The sequence below is a fragment of the Osmia lignaria genome, chromosome 8 (assembly GCF_051020975.1).
Source record: "Osmia lignaria lignaria isolate PbOS001 chromosome 8, iyOsmLign1, whole genome shotgun sequence".
NCBI classification, from domain to species: Eukaryota; Metazoa; Arthropoda; class Insecta; order Hymenoptera; family Megachilidae; genus Osmia; species Osmia lignaria.
In genome coordinates, this window is record NC_135039.1 from 15840780 (window position 1) to 15855207 (window position 14428).

Below are 14428 nucleotides of genomic sequence, written 5' to 3' on the forward strand. Positions count from 1 at the left end.
TTGCAGCTTCGAGTAATCAGAGCGTTCAAGTCGACTCTGGAAGATTTGGAGGAGCGACGCTCTGTCCATAGTTTACACAGCTTACACAGTATGCGCAGCTCACGCAGCCACACCGGGCCCCGACCACTCTCTGACTTCACATACATTGACGAAGACCCGACAAACACCGCGCTGAACGCTGGCAAGTTGCCTAACAAGAGCGCCGATCAGAATCTCCTGGTGGACCATTCAGCAGCAGCCAGGATGCAGTCGGCTAACAACTTGACGTCGCCGTTGTTGCTCACCGTTACTGGATCAGCCAACGCGTACAACCATCATAATACCATTAACACCACCAATGACAATAGATCCTCGTCCAATAGCGCCCTAAACCAGGCCCTGAGCCCCAACCATACGCAGATGCAGAGTAGCAACAGCAACAACAAAGACAGCAACACAGGAAACTCCCTGCTTCTCAGCTCCAATAATCTGGCTCTCCCGGAATTGACGAAGCTCGTGCATGAGACCAGCATTTAAAGGCAGCTTTGCGTGTCGCCACTCTACACCCCCCTTTAGCCCTCTACCCCATCTTCTCACATTACTACTCTTTCTAACTTTCTATCGATCTTTGTCGCTTTTCATTTTACTTTTCATTTTCTCTCCCTCTCTCTCTCTCTCTCTCTCTCCCTTTCTCTTCCTTGATTTTTCTTTTCTCCACAGATCATCTGTTACCTCTGTTTCATGGCAACAAAGTGTCTTGTCTCTTTTAGTCGCGACTCTTCATGGTCGTTCGATGATACTCAATTAACTTGTCGCAGATTTTATTTTTTTACTTCTTGTATTTTAACGCGATTGCTTGCTCGAGATGTATCACCAGTCTTTTTTATTTTATTAGACTATCGACATTCTCTGTCCACATTGGACGCTGTACAGTGTTATTTACCCGCTTCTTGTACTCCGAAAGTCCTAAGGGACGTTTGTAGTTGTTTCTTACTCTTTGCATTTTAACTGATTACCTAACGAAGAGGAAGTTTCCTCCTGTTCTTCAATTTTATTCTGTGGAAAAAATTTTATTTCCTACTCTTGCTCTCAGAGACTTTTACTTTTATCCCGAGGACCGTCAGTTTCTGTTTCTCTTGCTCTGAGGGACTTTTTTAATTCGTCGTTCACTCCATCCTCATCTGCTTCTGGGAGAAAGAGAGAGAGCTACAAGTACTTAAGGCTCGTTTGGGAGACAGAGTACTGTTTCACGCGAGCTTCTATCCGAAGTGAACACAGTATACCAGCTTTGAAAATGTTCGTCTAGCATGAATTTCAATATATTAGACTGCTTGTTCAGCTTCCCTCTTGTTCCTTGTCAGGGGACCGAGTATCTTCATTCTTATTCAGGTGTAATTATTGCTCTGGCTTAATAATGATAAGGAATAATTCCATATGAAAAGTCCATGATCATAATTAGTCAGAGCCTTCGTCCTTTGATCATTTAATTCGTCTATTCACCTTCCCTAATTTATATCCTACCTGTGATTATTTTAATAATCATTTAATTGAAACGTGATAAAGCGAAAGCTAATTACAAATTATTCAAACATTTGTTAGGCTGACTGCCTATTATTTGTTCGCACGTTGATTCGGCTTAAGTACTTGCTTGCTTGATTAATTGTCTTCTCACATACCATACGTTCACCATTTACATGACGACCTGCTTGTTCACCATGAGATTGAATCTGAACTTGTATCCACCGTTAATGAAACGATTAACGTGATTAACTCTCATCCAGTTTTCATAAGAAACTTTTCTATGAACTATAAAATGAGTTGGGTTGAGTTGGAATATAGATTCAGCGCCTCCAGTACTTATCTTGTATTTTCTCTTCTTGAAGCCTGCATCTTTGTTCAGAGAATTCTATTCGTCATGAAAAATAGGCTTCTTGAATCAACAAAAACAGTAACCCTTGCAGTCTCATTCATTCTGTTGCAGTCAACTCTCTTCTCTGTTATAATTAATTGATTATTGTGACTTATCTGATTTGTAATCATCATTGCTCACTTGTTTAGTACCTAGTGTATACTTGGAAGTATTATACAGGGTGTTTGTAAAGTCTCCATTTGTTTCAGTTACTTGTTGAGAATTTGTATGCGTGATTGATTATGAAAACAAAGGCCTTTTTATGCGTATGTCTCGTTCCATTCTGAACCAATGGAAATTTGAAGTAAATCATGTTCAAGATTCAAGATGTTATTGCTGTATATGGTTGTTCGTTAAGCTCAGCACAAACTAATGACATCGGTGATTGTTCGAAACAATTTGAGGATCAAGAAAATTGTTATATATATTTAAGTTATGAAATTACATTTTAGGCTGAGTTAATGAAATGATTTCAAAGGGTGATCCTCAAATTATTTTGAGCAACTTATGATATAAAGAATCAACAGCTAAGAAGCTACAATGTATACATAGCTATATAAAAATGGGTCATTTTATTATTGTTAAGCGTGTTAAATTTAATTTTAAATTAACAAATATATTCATTATTGTTTTTAAGCAATTCACACGGAGTGGTTTAAATAATTATTTTATTCTTCTATGGAACTCTTGATTGTGACTGTGTACGAACACCCTGTGTACCATTTTCAGATCTTTCATTTTCATGTCTGGAAGAAATTCTTTTATAGCTCGGTTTCCCTACAGCTTGTTGGGGTTTCCACACTTGCTTAACAGTGCAAGACAATTGCATGACACTGAAAATCATGGGAACAGGGCTAGCAGTAAAAGGGTCGACTTGTGGACTCTATAGTCTGCCTATAGAGAAGCTTTCATGAGAAGCCTTTTTTTTTTTTGTTAGAGAAAGGAGCCTCGTGAACAAAAATGGTGAAAGGACGTACTTAATTGCGAGATTGAATCTCGTCGCTGTCCTCGTCTCCCTTCCAGTTTCTCATTCAGAAGCACAGTGAAACCTTGATCCATCATTTTTCATACTGAATTACCAAACAGTTTCAAATTACAATAAGTGTTTCAAAATAAATAAAGTAAGTACTTTAAGTTTCTTTTCTTTTCTTTCCTTTTTTTTTAACTTTACATTTCTAAAATTTCATACAGTTAAAGATCAGGAGATTAAACGATTCTTAAATATTTACAGAGGATCAAAGAAGGCAAAGCGATAAGGTGATCAAGGTTTCACTTTGTAGTTGAACCAAAAGTCACTATAAAGGACATCGTCATCTTAGTTTCTTTCCACACTCCAAAGATGGATAGCGAACGAGGAACACAGCACTTATATTTTACTTGTCATTGGTGATACAAAGTGTCGCCTACTTAATACACCAGGTGTGTACGTTGCACTCTAACTTCCGTTCTTGATTAACAGGTTTTATAAAAAAAAAAAGAATCCTCTCAGTACTCCTCTGCTTGCATATGATAAACGAGGCTTTGAGGGATTCCTTTTTGCATTACCTTTTAATCACAGGAAAGATAGCGTGCACCCAATAAGTGTACACCTTGATTTAAAACCGATCTCCACTGCCAGGATTGTGCGCGATTGGAAAACAAAATTGAGGACAACTAAAAGGCTAAAGATCATTAGAAGTTAGGTCTTTTCTGATGGCTAAGAATTTTTCAAGTCCAGTTGCACTTGTTGATGAAATACGCGTTAGCATCAGATGATTTTGTTAATTCTTTGTTGATCAGTTTGCAACTGGACTGTTGGTCGTTCCTGAAAATCTCATTAAAATTTTGCTTAACTGATAGTAATTTTCTATTGTGCCTCTGATCAGGCCTTGAAAAACTTGAGCCCAGAAATTTGAATGCATTGTAATCTGTGGATATAGGTGCATTGACAAAAGTACTATAATTTCAGTGGGTCGTTATTGCTGTACATAAATCAGCCACTTTTTGCTTGTTTTATTTTTCACGTGCTCACCTCTTGTTTCATTTGAAAATCCGTTAAATATACAATATGGGACATTCGAAGGGTTCAGTTTCCAAGTGTTCCAATCAATGAATTCAACAAAAGCCATCTTGTTCCTATCGCTGATCCATTCTGTATAGGATTCCTCGCGGTGAGATGGAAAAGTTAATCAGTACGCTTCGCGATAACGATATTTGTTGTGGAAAAGGTATGCCGAGAGACTTAATAGAGAGACTTTGGCACGTGTACATAAAACTATTTAACAAAGTCTCGTTGCAGAAAGAAACTATATTTCTAATACGCGCAGTAGGACTGAATAATTGCTTGCTATAATTTTCTTGTCAGTATAAAGAAAAAGAAAATACATATATAAATCTTGTGAAAAACGCTATGTATTCGCAAGTTACCATCCGGTGCAGATATGCGTTGAATATACAATAGACAAAGATAAAATATTAAACGTTTTTTAATATTAACGCATTAATAAATTAATCTGTTACATTGAAACGATGATGATAATTGATTATAACAATTACACGTAGGGAATATAACATTTATATATTTATATATATTTATATATACCATACATACATATATATATATATATATATATACACATATAAATATATATTATTAATTTTTAATTAATTATTATTAGCGACTATTATTATTGTTATTATTATAAAATAAAGTTTAAGACACGTTATTCGAATGTTATTTGATTAAAGCCGATCAGTAGAGGGCATACAAACATTTCCAAGTATCTTCACTACAATTGCTTTCTAAGTACAGATTTCAAAATTGAAAAATGGTAGCACAAAAATATAGTCAGACAGTGCAGAAGATTAATTTCTTTTTACCAAATGGAGAGAATTATTTGAATCACTCAGAGTGGAGAAGGTCTGCAGAAATAAAACAGAACTCTGATTCTTAATGGCAATTGTAGCTCGTCTGTAAATTTGTCTCTGGATCGTTTTCTATTTGCCTTAAATGTATCATTGTAACTACTACTCCAAGCGTTGTTAAATGATATTTTTTTACTCACTCTTATATTCTGATAATGTTACAAAGGTATGGAATGTTAAGGAGAGTATGGAAAATTAGTCTTTTAGAGTCAGAGAGTACAGCAAAAAGAATTTTATTTTTTGTTTGCTTCTCACTTTAAATTAAATTTCACACTATACGCTTGCACCTGTAAGGCTCTGAACAAAAGTCACCTTGGCTCTTCAAACTTCATTTTCACTCTGGTTCTTAGCTACTACGTTCCCGTACTAAATTCGTTCTAAGACATTGCATGTCATTAATTATTAATATTAAAGGAACATTCGAGTACCTAATAATAATTCAAAATTAAGATCAAAGTGAAAATGCTACTTAAAATGATATATGCACATATTGATAGAAGTATTTCTGTGGTGCTTGGCTTATATTAGATAACATATTCTCTTGCACACAAACTCACAATGTTCTTTCAAAGACAAAATGAATACTCAGGTTTACCTTCACACAATATTTTCATTCCTTTTTATGAATGAAGATTATATCAACTGTTCTTAGAGAATAAATTAATCATTAATCAATGTCAATGGTACTAAATATTGTTCTAATTTCAACATGCTAAGTGATAAAAACAAGCAAGCTCTTCAAGAGCACACTATTTGCGGCTGAACCACCAGCACGTAGCTCTCACTTAATATTTCACTGCATTTGTTGAACCATTCGGTTAATTAGGATTACCTGCGTGTTTTGTAACTCGCCGCTCTCGCTCGTAAATCGATTTATATCATAAGATCTACATACATGATATTCAGAAAGCACTTTGCAATATATTGCATTGATTCAGTGGAATTCTGCATGGCTGACCATTCGCAGAATGTATCACTGAATCGCGTTGCGCCAATCGTTGTCTTGTACTACTGACCGGTGGCGCATCAGTTACGGAGTATTCTACTAGCATGCGTCTGACCAAACACGCGATATTCTACTTCCGCACGTCTGACTAGACGCGCGGTATTCTACTGACCCGAGGCCGAGTCTTTTCAAGTACATTCTACTTAAGTTGATGTTCTCATACATTCTTGAAGGCTTGTACAGAATATTCTATCGACTTATATAACGCTTAATCAGTGTTTTACTCTTTTTATTATGACACAATTTATAGAATACTCTCTAATAAAATCAGTGTTATTACATATCACTGTTAACACTTTGAATTTGAACATTATAAAGAAACAATGCTAGGCGTAAATCGAGGACCTTACTTTATCAGATGTTAAAAGGATGTTCAAGTAGCGGTTCTCATTGTAATATTTAACGAGGGTGAAATTTCGAAAATGTTATTATCTTGCGTTGCATGTTACAAAGCTATTCTCGGTTTCTGCTTATATGAATCTCTGTTAATTTGTTTTTTTTTTTTACTTTCATTTTCTCCACACAATTCATAACAATCGAATTTCGCTGACTTACATGCATCTAATCTCACATGAATATAATCTTATAATACATATTATGGAGGGTTTCTAGTTTTAATGTACAGTTTCTTCTTTTGGTGATTATGGATATTCAGGCACTTTTTAGCTTTATGAAATATTGCTTTTACACAAAGTGATCTATGTCAATGAAATTGTTTATAATTAGAGCAGTACAGTTAAGAAATAGATTGACAAAGGAGACCAAGTATCATTAGTTAAAAGGTGCCGAAAAGGTATAGTAACGGTGTTGTTAAAAATTTCGGACAAATATTTAAAGAAAACGAATTTAATTAAACTGATTATCGAGAAGTGGTGTACTGCTAAGCGCGTACTGCTCGTTGCGTTCAGTTATAACCATGATATTATCCTTTGCTCTTGAAGGTAATAGGTGGCGAGTTGCAGGAACGTTTGATACCAGTACCCTACAGCAAGAGTTCGACAGACCAAGCTGTAAGCGCTCCTCTCTGCTCTATCTTTCTCACTTTCGCTAATTCTAATCTTTTACTATGTCTGTCTGTCTGTCTGTCTGTCCGTCTGTCTGTCTGCCTATCTGCCTATTCTTAATTTATCTGTTTGTTACTCAATGTATACTAAATAGACGTCACTTATACAAACACATGCAAGCACAACAGACACACATACGTACAGAGTTTTTGTCTGTCTATTGATTTATCTTTTTACCTTTACTCTAATCTATTCTGTTTTACATTTCACTGTTAAAGCTTTTTTACTTGCTCTTTGTGTGATAACGTTCGCAATCAGTCCTCTTTGCTGCAAAAATGCTTCCTTCTTCTGTCTTTACACTGTTTCTCTTCTTTTTCTATGATATTTGTTTATCTCTAGTTTTTTCATTTTTTTTTATAACAATGTTCGTTTATAATTAGAAGTACAAATTTGTTGGTAAAACATAAAGTGTACATGAAAAGACTAGAGACTTGGTTTTTAACTTCTTGCTCTACTATTCAGTTACAGTTCTATGTAATTCTCTGTCCCCTTTTTTTTCTTGCTAGTCTGCAATGTACAAAATGTACAAATTTATCTTTTCTTCCTGTTACTCATACACATTACAAACACGGACCACATTTACACTTGAGCCTAGAGCTTTTGCTCGTTCGCTTCTCTGTCCCCCCAGTTACATCTCGTTCTTTATTTTATATTCTTCACGAATCTCGACAACCGATGATGTTTCATGCGAGTCGATTCTTTGTCCTCACTGTTGAATTAAATTCAATTAGAAATTGATTACATATAAATTCCTTCGCGTAACGTTTACTTGGACAGTACACGATACACCGCAATTTATTAATTAGCATACTTATGACGTAGCACTACGTTCTCACTGAGTTGACCTCAAGTCAGTAGTTTACAATTAGTAGCATACACAAGGTAGATCGAGCACTTCACTGATCACCTAGTACTACGTGCATGATGACATACATACCTACACAAGTGTTATACAATAACAAATAGATTTGAGGTTTAAAACGGCTCGCTAGAAGAACATTGATGTCGAGAATGTACAACTGCTTATCGATTGATCCAAATGAGGCCACTATCTCTCTGAAAGAAAAAAAAAAAAAGGAATCATTTACAAGTCTTTCTTGTTTCAATGGAAAAAATTCTTTTAAAATTATTGTTACTGCCTTAAAATTCTATCTTAATAAAGAGAAATTGAATTGAGACTTCTTTTCTGGATAAGCTAGTTATTTTTCATCGAAATAAGATTCTTGATCGCAAGGCTGAATGAAAAGGGCACGAGGTGTAGTTTCAGAGGCAATATTTTCGTTTTCACAAGTTATTGAAATTTGCTGTATCAGTAGCATTTGCTGCTCGATTTTCAAAGGCAACATTTTCTACTTAATTAGACTTGCTGATCCTTCGGCCAATTCTGCTTACGTGTAAGCAAGTAGTAATACTTTTTTATTGCATTTACAGTACGACGTGGTTCGTTTTCCTATGTTAAATATTTTCATCTACGGTTCAAACACTCAAGGTGAAAGTAGTACAAAGTACAAATTTAGTTGATCAACCATGTAACTAATTAGAATTTGGAAATGAACAATCTTCTGGTTTTCTTGCACGATCCACGTCGTGTTTGTAGGCACGTTACTATTGTTCCATGCATCATGATCTTACCACGTTTAATACTTACAAATTTTTTTCTAAGCAGACGTTTCTAATCATTTACATGTACCATCGTTCAATTACAAAGAAAGTTTCTAAACGAACTGATGATCTTGAGAGATAGCAGACTTCACGAGCTATTTCCATAGCGTTGATCGAACGTTTTCCATCAACAAACTATCGTTGACTAATGGTTTCCTCTATTGTTTGTGTGTACTTGTATGTGTGTATGAAACATGATACCAGAAACGTTCGATCGACCCAATTTTCACCCTATAATTTGATTAGCAGTTTCTCTTAAAAGCCTGGAGTCTTATCTGATAAAATAAACTTCTCGTGGAAGATGCTTCGATACAAGAACGCTCGCTAGAGCAATCTATTACATTGTAACAGTTTGAAAGTCAAAACAAATTCATGGATATTGATCAATTGAACTGAATTGACAATAATAAAGAGGCAAAGAAACGTTAACTTTTCTTTTGATGATCTTCAAATAGCGTATCAAGGTCTGTCGCATTCTCATATAGAGTCACTCATCAAAAGATCCTTCTTTTCTTCTCTTCATACTGTCGACTTTCTCTCCACCCCCTCTCACTCTCTCTCTCTATTCTCTTACAATGTCTATATTTCTGAATGATTCTTGCGACACGATCGATACGACTTTTGTCTGAATCATCGGGATTAAACTCTGTATCAAGAACAATCCCTATCCGACAGAAGGTTCTTCGAGCAAGCGAATTATTCTCTACTCGCGTTGGACAGAAAGTTTTCAATTGTATATAGAAAGCAGAGGGGAGACGTATCGCTCGTGAAACGGGGAATCATGAGGAGGTCATGTGTCGACCTGTGAGCTGCTTAAAGAGAAACAAAATGAAAAGAGTCCATTTTTTTTGTGGAACAACCGTCGTTATCTCTCTGCCCGGGAGTGCACAGAGTTGTGTTGGTCAGCAGAGCGCGGTGGTATTGCGTGCATGTTTAAAATGTACCGGAGAGACGCATTTAGTGAAACGCTAAACCGGATATTCGGCCAGGTTAAACAGTGTCTGACCGTCAGCCTAATGGTTTAGGGGACCTCTCTCCACGGCGTATCGTGTAAGTATTCCCTCAATGTTTTCTGTCAAACAAACGAATGAGCAAATTAAAAAAAAGCGACACATTTTCCTGCCACTTCCATGAAAATGCAAGAAAGGAAGGAAGAAAAAAAAAGAGAGAGAGATATCAGTGTATCTAATTAACATACATACCTACATGTATTTATTAAGAAAACTCGGGTGTTTTCTTTTTTTTTTCTTTTTTTTTTTGGGGATGGGGGTTGTTTCTTTCCACGCAGGGGAGGTACCATCATGAATGATTGAATAGCATTGTTCAAAAACGTGACTACGCCAATGCATGTGAGTTCGCAGCCTGCAATTTGTCACGCTGGATTACAGCTCACCATACGATGCCAGGTGTATATGCGTGGAATTATTTTTCTTTTCTTTTGCTGTTGTTGTTTTAGACACGATGATCGTACCAGCTTTTTGTCGATCATTCGTATCTGTAACAAGCGTGTGTTGGCTTAAGAATATTTTTAAGAGAGAGAGAAAAAAAAATAAAAAGAAAATAAGGAGTATCGAGGAATCGTGAGGAGCTTTTCAGCAAAGCCTCGCATATCCGCTTACTGCATCGAAACCGATGATCGTGTGTCTGAAGCATTCGACGATTTCGTTTCTTCTGGGCCGTTATCCAAGCAACAAGACCAGGCGGAGGAACGAAATCGCGTGGAAGATTCGGCCATCGACGGGTGCATGTGGTGTTGCGTGACATTGCAAGTATAGTTTGAGGCGGTGATGTCGGTGAGTTATAAATTTCAATTATTTCTATAAAGAAAATCAACAGACAATGGTTTAAGAGATAAATATTTTATATATATATATATATATAAATATAAAAAAAAATAAGAGATACTTGTGTTAACTTGTAAAAAGTACTTTAAGTATGGTGCCATCGATGTCGCTTCCTTAAATTCTGTGTCTTAACTATTTTGCCTTGCTACGCAGGGTATCGAAGCCCCGCCTAGTTCTTCTAGTAATTCGTGTGGCCGCTGCTTTCTGTCTCTTTATACATACACATAATTATACCTCTATATTTACATAAACGTCCCTTTTTAATCTGTTTAGAGATTGATCATCTTAATCCTGAAAAGAAAAGACAAAATTATTATCAAATATTTCTTATGTTCCAAAGTTACACTTGTATCATCTGTATTGAACGAAGATGATACAAGTGTTGTTTATGAAATAAAATAATAAATAGAGAGGATCAATCTCAGTCCCCTAAATGGATTTTGATCTAACGGTGTATCTGCCAATCTTGTGGTAAAGGAGGAGACGGTTGAGCATGTACTGATAGAAAGGTTTCCGTTTCCAGATCCGCGTAGTGAACGCATTTCGGCAGGGCCTAGACGCGCGCTACACGAGCGAGCACAGCAGCACTCCCTTGGCGGAGGTACTGAGAAAGCAGTCGTCCTTAAGCAAGCGGCTCTCGCAGACGAGCAGCATCGAATACGCCGACAACAACCCAGACGAGCTGACCATACCTGAGATAGACGTGGAAAGGCTCTCGAGTCACAGTCACACCGAGACTGCCGTTTAGAAAGAGAATGTCCAGCAGCCACAACGGTCATAGATAATGTGTTGTTACGTTGACAAATCTTTTCGACGATGTGTAATAATCCTCATCCTTATTTTCTCGTGGCCAGCGCGTTCAAAAAGAGATATATATATATATATATAAAAAAAAAAAAAACTGCGACTAGAAGCGTGCTTTGTGATCCTCGACGAGAAGAAAAGAGAGGATCGATTTTCCTGACCGAGTCAAAAGAAAGAAATATTAAGAGAAATCGTGACGCGGGGTTGGGTCGTCGTCATTACCATAGCCACGTTCAGTCGAGAGACGGTGAATCTAGAAAAGAAAATAAGAAACGATGACGATGACGATGACCTACTATCCACGAGAACATCGTCGCGGACCTCAGTTGATCCGTGCGAAACACCAATTATAAAATACCAAAGTAACGCACCACTGCCTTCCTTCTGTTTAGTTGTTACTTACGTTTCTTCTTTTCTCTCCTTGCCCCCCCCCTATCCTCCCTCTCTATTTCTCTATTTCCCATTGCAACACCATAGTCTCCTTCCTTGTTTCTTTTTCTTTTTTTATCCATCATTTCATGAAAACGCTGTTGTTTCAAGTTGCACCGCATGGAATTGTAGTAAGGGGCAGAGAGAAATACCTGTGAGAAGACGTTACTTTGATTAGCGTGATAAGAAACTTATTCTCATTTCTTGTTACTCTTTTATTTTACTTACTTAACTTCTCGCCTATTCTCTCTGCTTCTTTCGTTTGATTGTTTACCCAATATGTTTTTTACTGCCATCTGTCCTTCTGTCATCCATCACATTTCTATTCTACTCCTCTCTCGTTACCTCGCACAATCTTCGCAATACTCTTCTTCTCTTGCTTTCTCTGTCCTTTCTAATTGTTAACTTCTCTATCTTCTCTCGCCCCCCTGTCTCTCTCTCTCTCTCTCTTCCTCGCTCTTTCTCGCGTGACTTAAAAATGATCTAGTCACTAGTTTGTATCGCTAAATACTTCCGTGAATATACTCATCATTGGGGGTGCCTTACCGAAAACAAAGTTGAAAAGAATGCGCATTGTTTTTTAGCCTTACTTCGCGTGTTAAAATGAAAAACAAACGACAGAATATTCGCACCGATTCTTCTTTACTATGTCGCGTAATTAAGGGGAAAGAGTAATTCAACGAAAGTAAAAAAGAAAAATGAAAAATAATAAGCGAAGCATATAGAAGGGAAAATGGTTGCCACGACATTGCCATTATTACGCTTAAATTGATACAAAGATCCTGATAGTAAAGACGTAATCACGCCACGGTACGAAAACCCGCATGTACTTTTAGTAATAAATATATAGCTACGATCTACCAACAAAAAAGGAACAATTTTTTCGACGAGTCACCTATTTTATTTTATTTTTTTTTCTTATTTTTTTATTAAATTCAGTTATCCGTACACACTGTGCAAAGGAATGAGAAAACGTGTCTGGCCATACTAATCTTTCATTATTTTCTTCCATTATTCGTGTGGCTATACTGTAATTATTCTCAGGACCTGTCGATTTCAATCGAGAACGAAGCGCGCCTGTTTGAACGATTTTCTCTGTTATCCAATGCTGTTCGATTGCGGTGACGCGTTCGCGGTCTTGACACGTTGAGCCCGGGATGATATGTCTAAAAGTTGTAGATCTACGCTGTCGGCAGTTACAGTTTGTTTTACAGTACCGTAGATCTACCAGCTTCGGTCGCAACGTGTTAAGAGATATGTATAGTACGTCGTTCGAGAACGGGCCTTTAAAGGGCAGTTACGTCTACGGACCCCGAATCGCATTGCAAATGCCGGTATAAATAAGTTGTACGTTTTTAAGAACCGCTGCCAAATAAAATCCAAAAAAGACAACGTGACGCGTGTTTACCAACGTCTCCATGAAGTCAGTAGCCAGTTTTTTATTCGACAGAAGTAGCATTATGATTCGTTTGTACGTGTCGCGACAAAGGAAATCGATCCATTCGAAAGATAAATGATTTCCTTTGTACGCGCGCGCCTTTGGTGTCACGGAAATTCGTAATTCGTCGTTGCGTTACGCGGACACAGATTTTTTCGTAGGGTCCGTTTAAACATATAGGACTTAGTTTGAACAGGCTTTTAAGAGGCCTATTTACTGCACCGTATTCTAGTCTTAAGCACTCTATATGCCTTACACTGCCAATTATAAAGACGCGCTGTTCTTACGGATACCTGTACGGTACACATACAACGATGCCATCGTCGTCGACGTCGTCGTCGTCCTCGCAGTCATCGTGATATATACTATCGTCTTCATTGGTCGTTTTAAATCATCGTTCCTCCTCTCTAGATATCATCCTTTTAAATTTTCCTTTCTTCTCTATTTCCTGTTTCAATGAAATTATCATTACATTTTTATTATTCATTTATCATCGTTCTTCTTACCCTTTCTCTGTTGATCTCACTGCCATTTTATTTACTTAGATTTTTGTTTTCAAAAAGATCCCATGCACTTCTCTATTTCTCTTTCATCCATCTTCATTTTTCTTATAATCCGAGCGGTGATCTCTCTATTCTGTTAAAGCTTAGTCTCATGAGAATTTAATTAAAAAAAAAAAAAAACAAAAAAAAGACCGCTACTAATTTCACGTAGGCTTTGATAGACACGGTCGCGTCCCGCGAAGGTGCGAATTGTCGCAAACGACGGTTCCAATTGATGCATCTACGATATATTAACAAAGAAAATGTCAGAGGCAAAAAAAAAAAAACGAGGAGGAAAGTAGATGATAAACGTTTAAAAAGAAAAAAAAAATTGAAGTATCGAGAGAAAATAATTAGTGTCGCGGCTAAAATAAAAGTTATGGTCGTACATCGCGTACGCTCATTCATTTAATAGGTATATACAGTATATAAGTAACTTTTACAAGTGAGAACAAAAAAAAGAGAAATGTTTTAAAAGGAGGATAAGCAAATTAAAAAAAAAAAAAAAAATACATAAACACAAGAACACACATTAACGATATCTTGCTGTTACGATATCTGCATGCTCGGTACCACACTGTTATCGTTATTGCCGTTATCTCACCCCATCATCATCCTCGTTGTACCTTTTTACGTTGATTTTTTGCCCGCCGTCAAGATCGCACCGATCATCCGAGTGAACTCTATAAAAAATCGACTCGTCACACGTCCCGTCCCTTAAAAAGAAAAAACTGCATTAAGTATGTTTTTACGCTCCGGTTGTTCTTACTCTGTACTCTATTATATTTAACGCATTTCGCGAATATTTAAGATTGTGTAGATTAATAATATGCGGAAAACAAAAAAA

At 36.8% G+C, this 14428-nt stretch overlaps 2 protein-coding genes and 1 long non-coding RNA gene across 18 annotated transcripts in view; 1 reads left to right on the forward strand and 2 right to left on the reverse strand.

The window, feature by feature from the left end:
* Positions 1-13731, forward strand: part of PMCA (plasma membrane calcium-transporting ATPase 3) — a 55141-nt gene extending 41410 nt beyond the window's left edge. For 8 of the 16 annotated variants that reach the window (XM_034329064.2, XM_076689378.1, XM_034329063.2 and 5 more), the window contains one exon: positions 7-2532. In XM_034329064.2, the coding sequence (XP_034184955.1) occupies positions 7-516 (510 nt within the window). In that variant the 3' untranslated portion in view covers positions 517-2532. Of the gene's footprint in view, positions 1-6; positions 2533-2825; positions 3010-3119; positions 4594-6739; positions 6809-10891 lie in introns of those variants that run through there. The other 8 variants (XR_013062469.1, XR_013062471.1, XM_076689380.1 and 5 more) reach the window with 5 other exon arrangements.
* On the reverse strand, positions 6284-9593 carry LOC143305489 (uncharacterized). The gene is made up of 3 exons (XR_013062473.1): positions 8511-9593; positions 7800-7918; positions 6284-7571 (listed from the first exon to the last, which is right to left on the reverse strand). It is a non-coding gene; the product is annotated as an uncharacterized LOC143305489 (long non-coding RNA).
* On the reverse strand, positions 6284-10894 carry LOC117606532 (uncharacterized). Its single transcript, XM_076689387.1, has 4 exons — positions 10430-10894; positions 10144-10341; positions 9727-10019; positions 6284-9596 (listed from the first exon to the last, which is right to left on the reverse strand). The coding sequence occupies exons 1-3, from the start codon at positions 10467-10469 to the stop codon at positions 9907-9909; spliced, it is 351 nt and encodes a 116-aa protein (XP_076545502.1). The 5' UTR covers positions 10470-10894; the 3' UTR covers positions 6284-9596; positions 9727-9906.
* Positions 13732-14428: the final 697 nt, after the last annotated feature.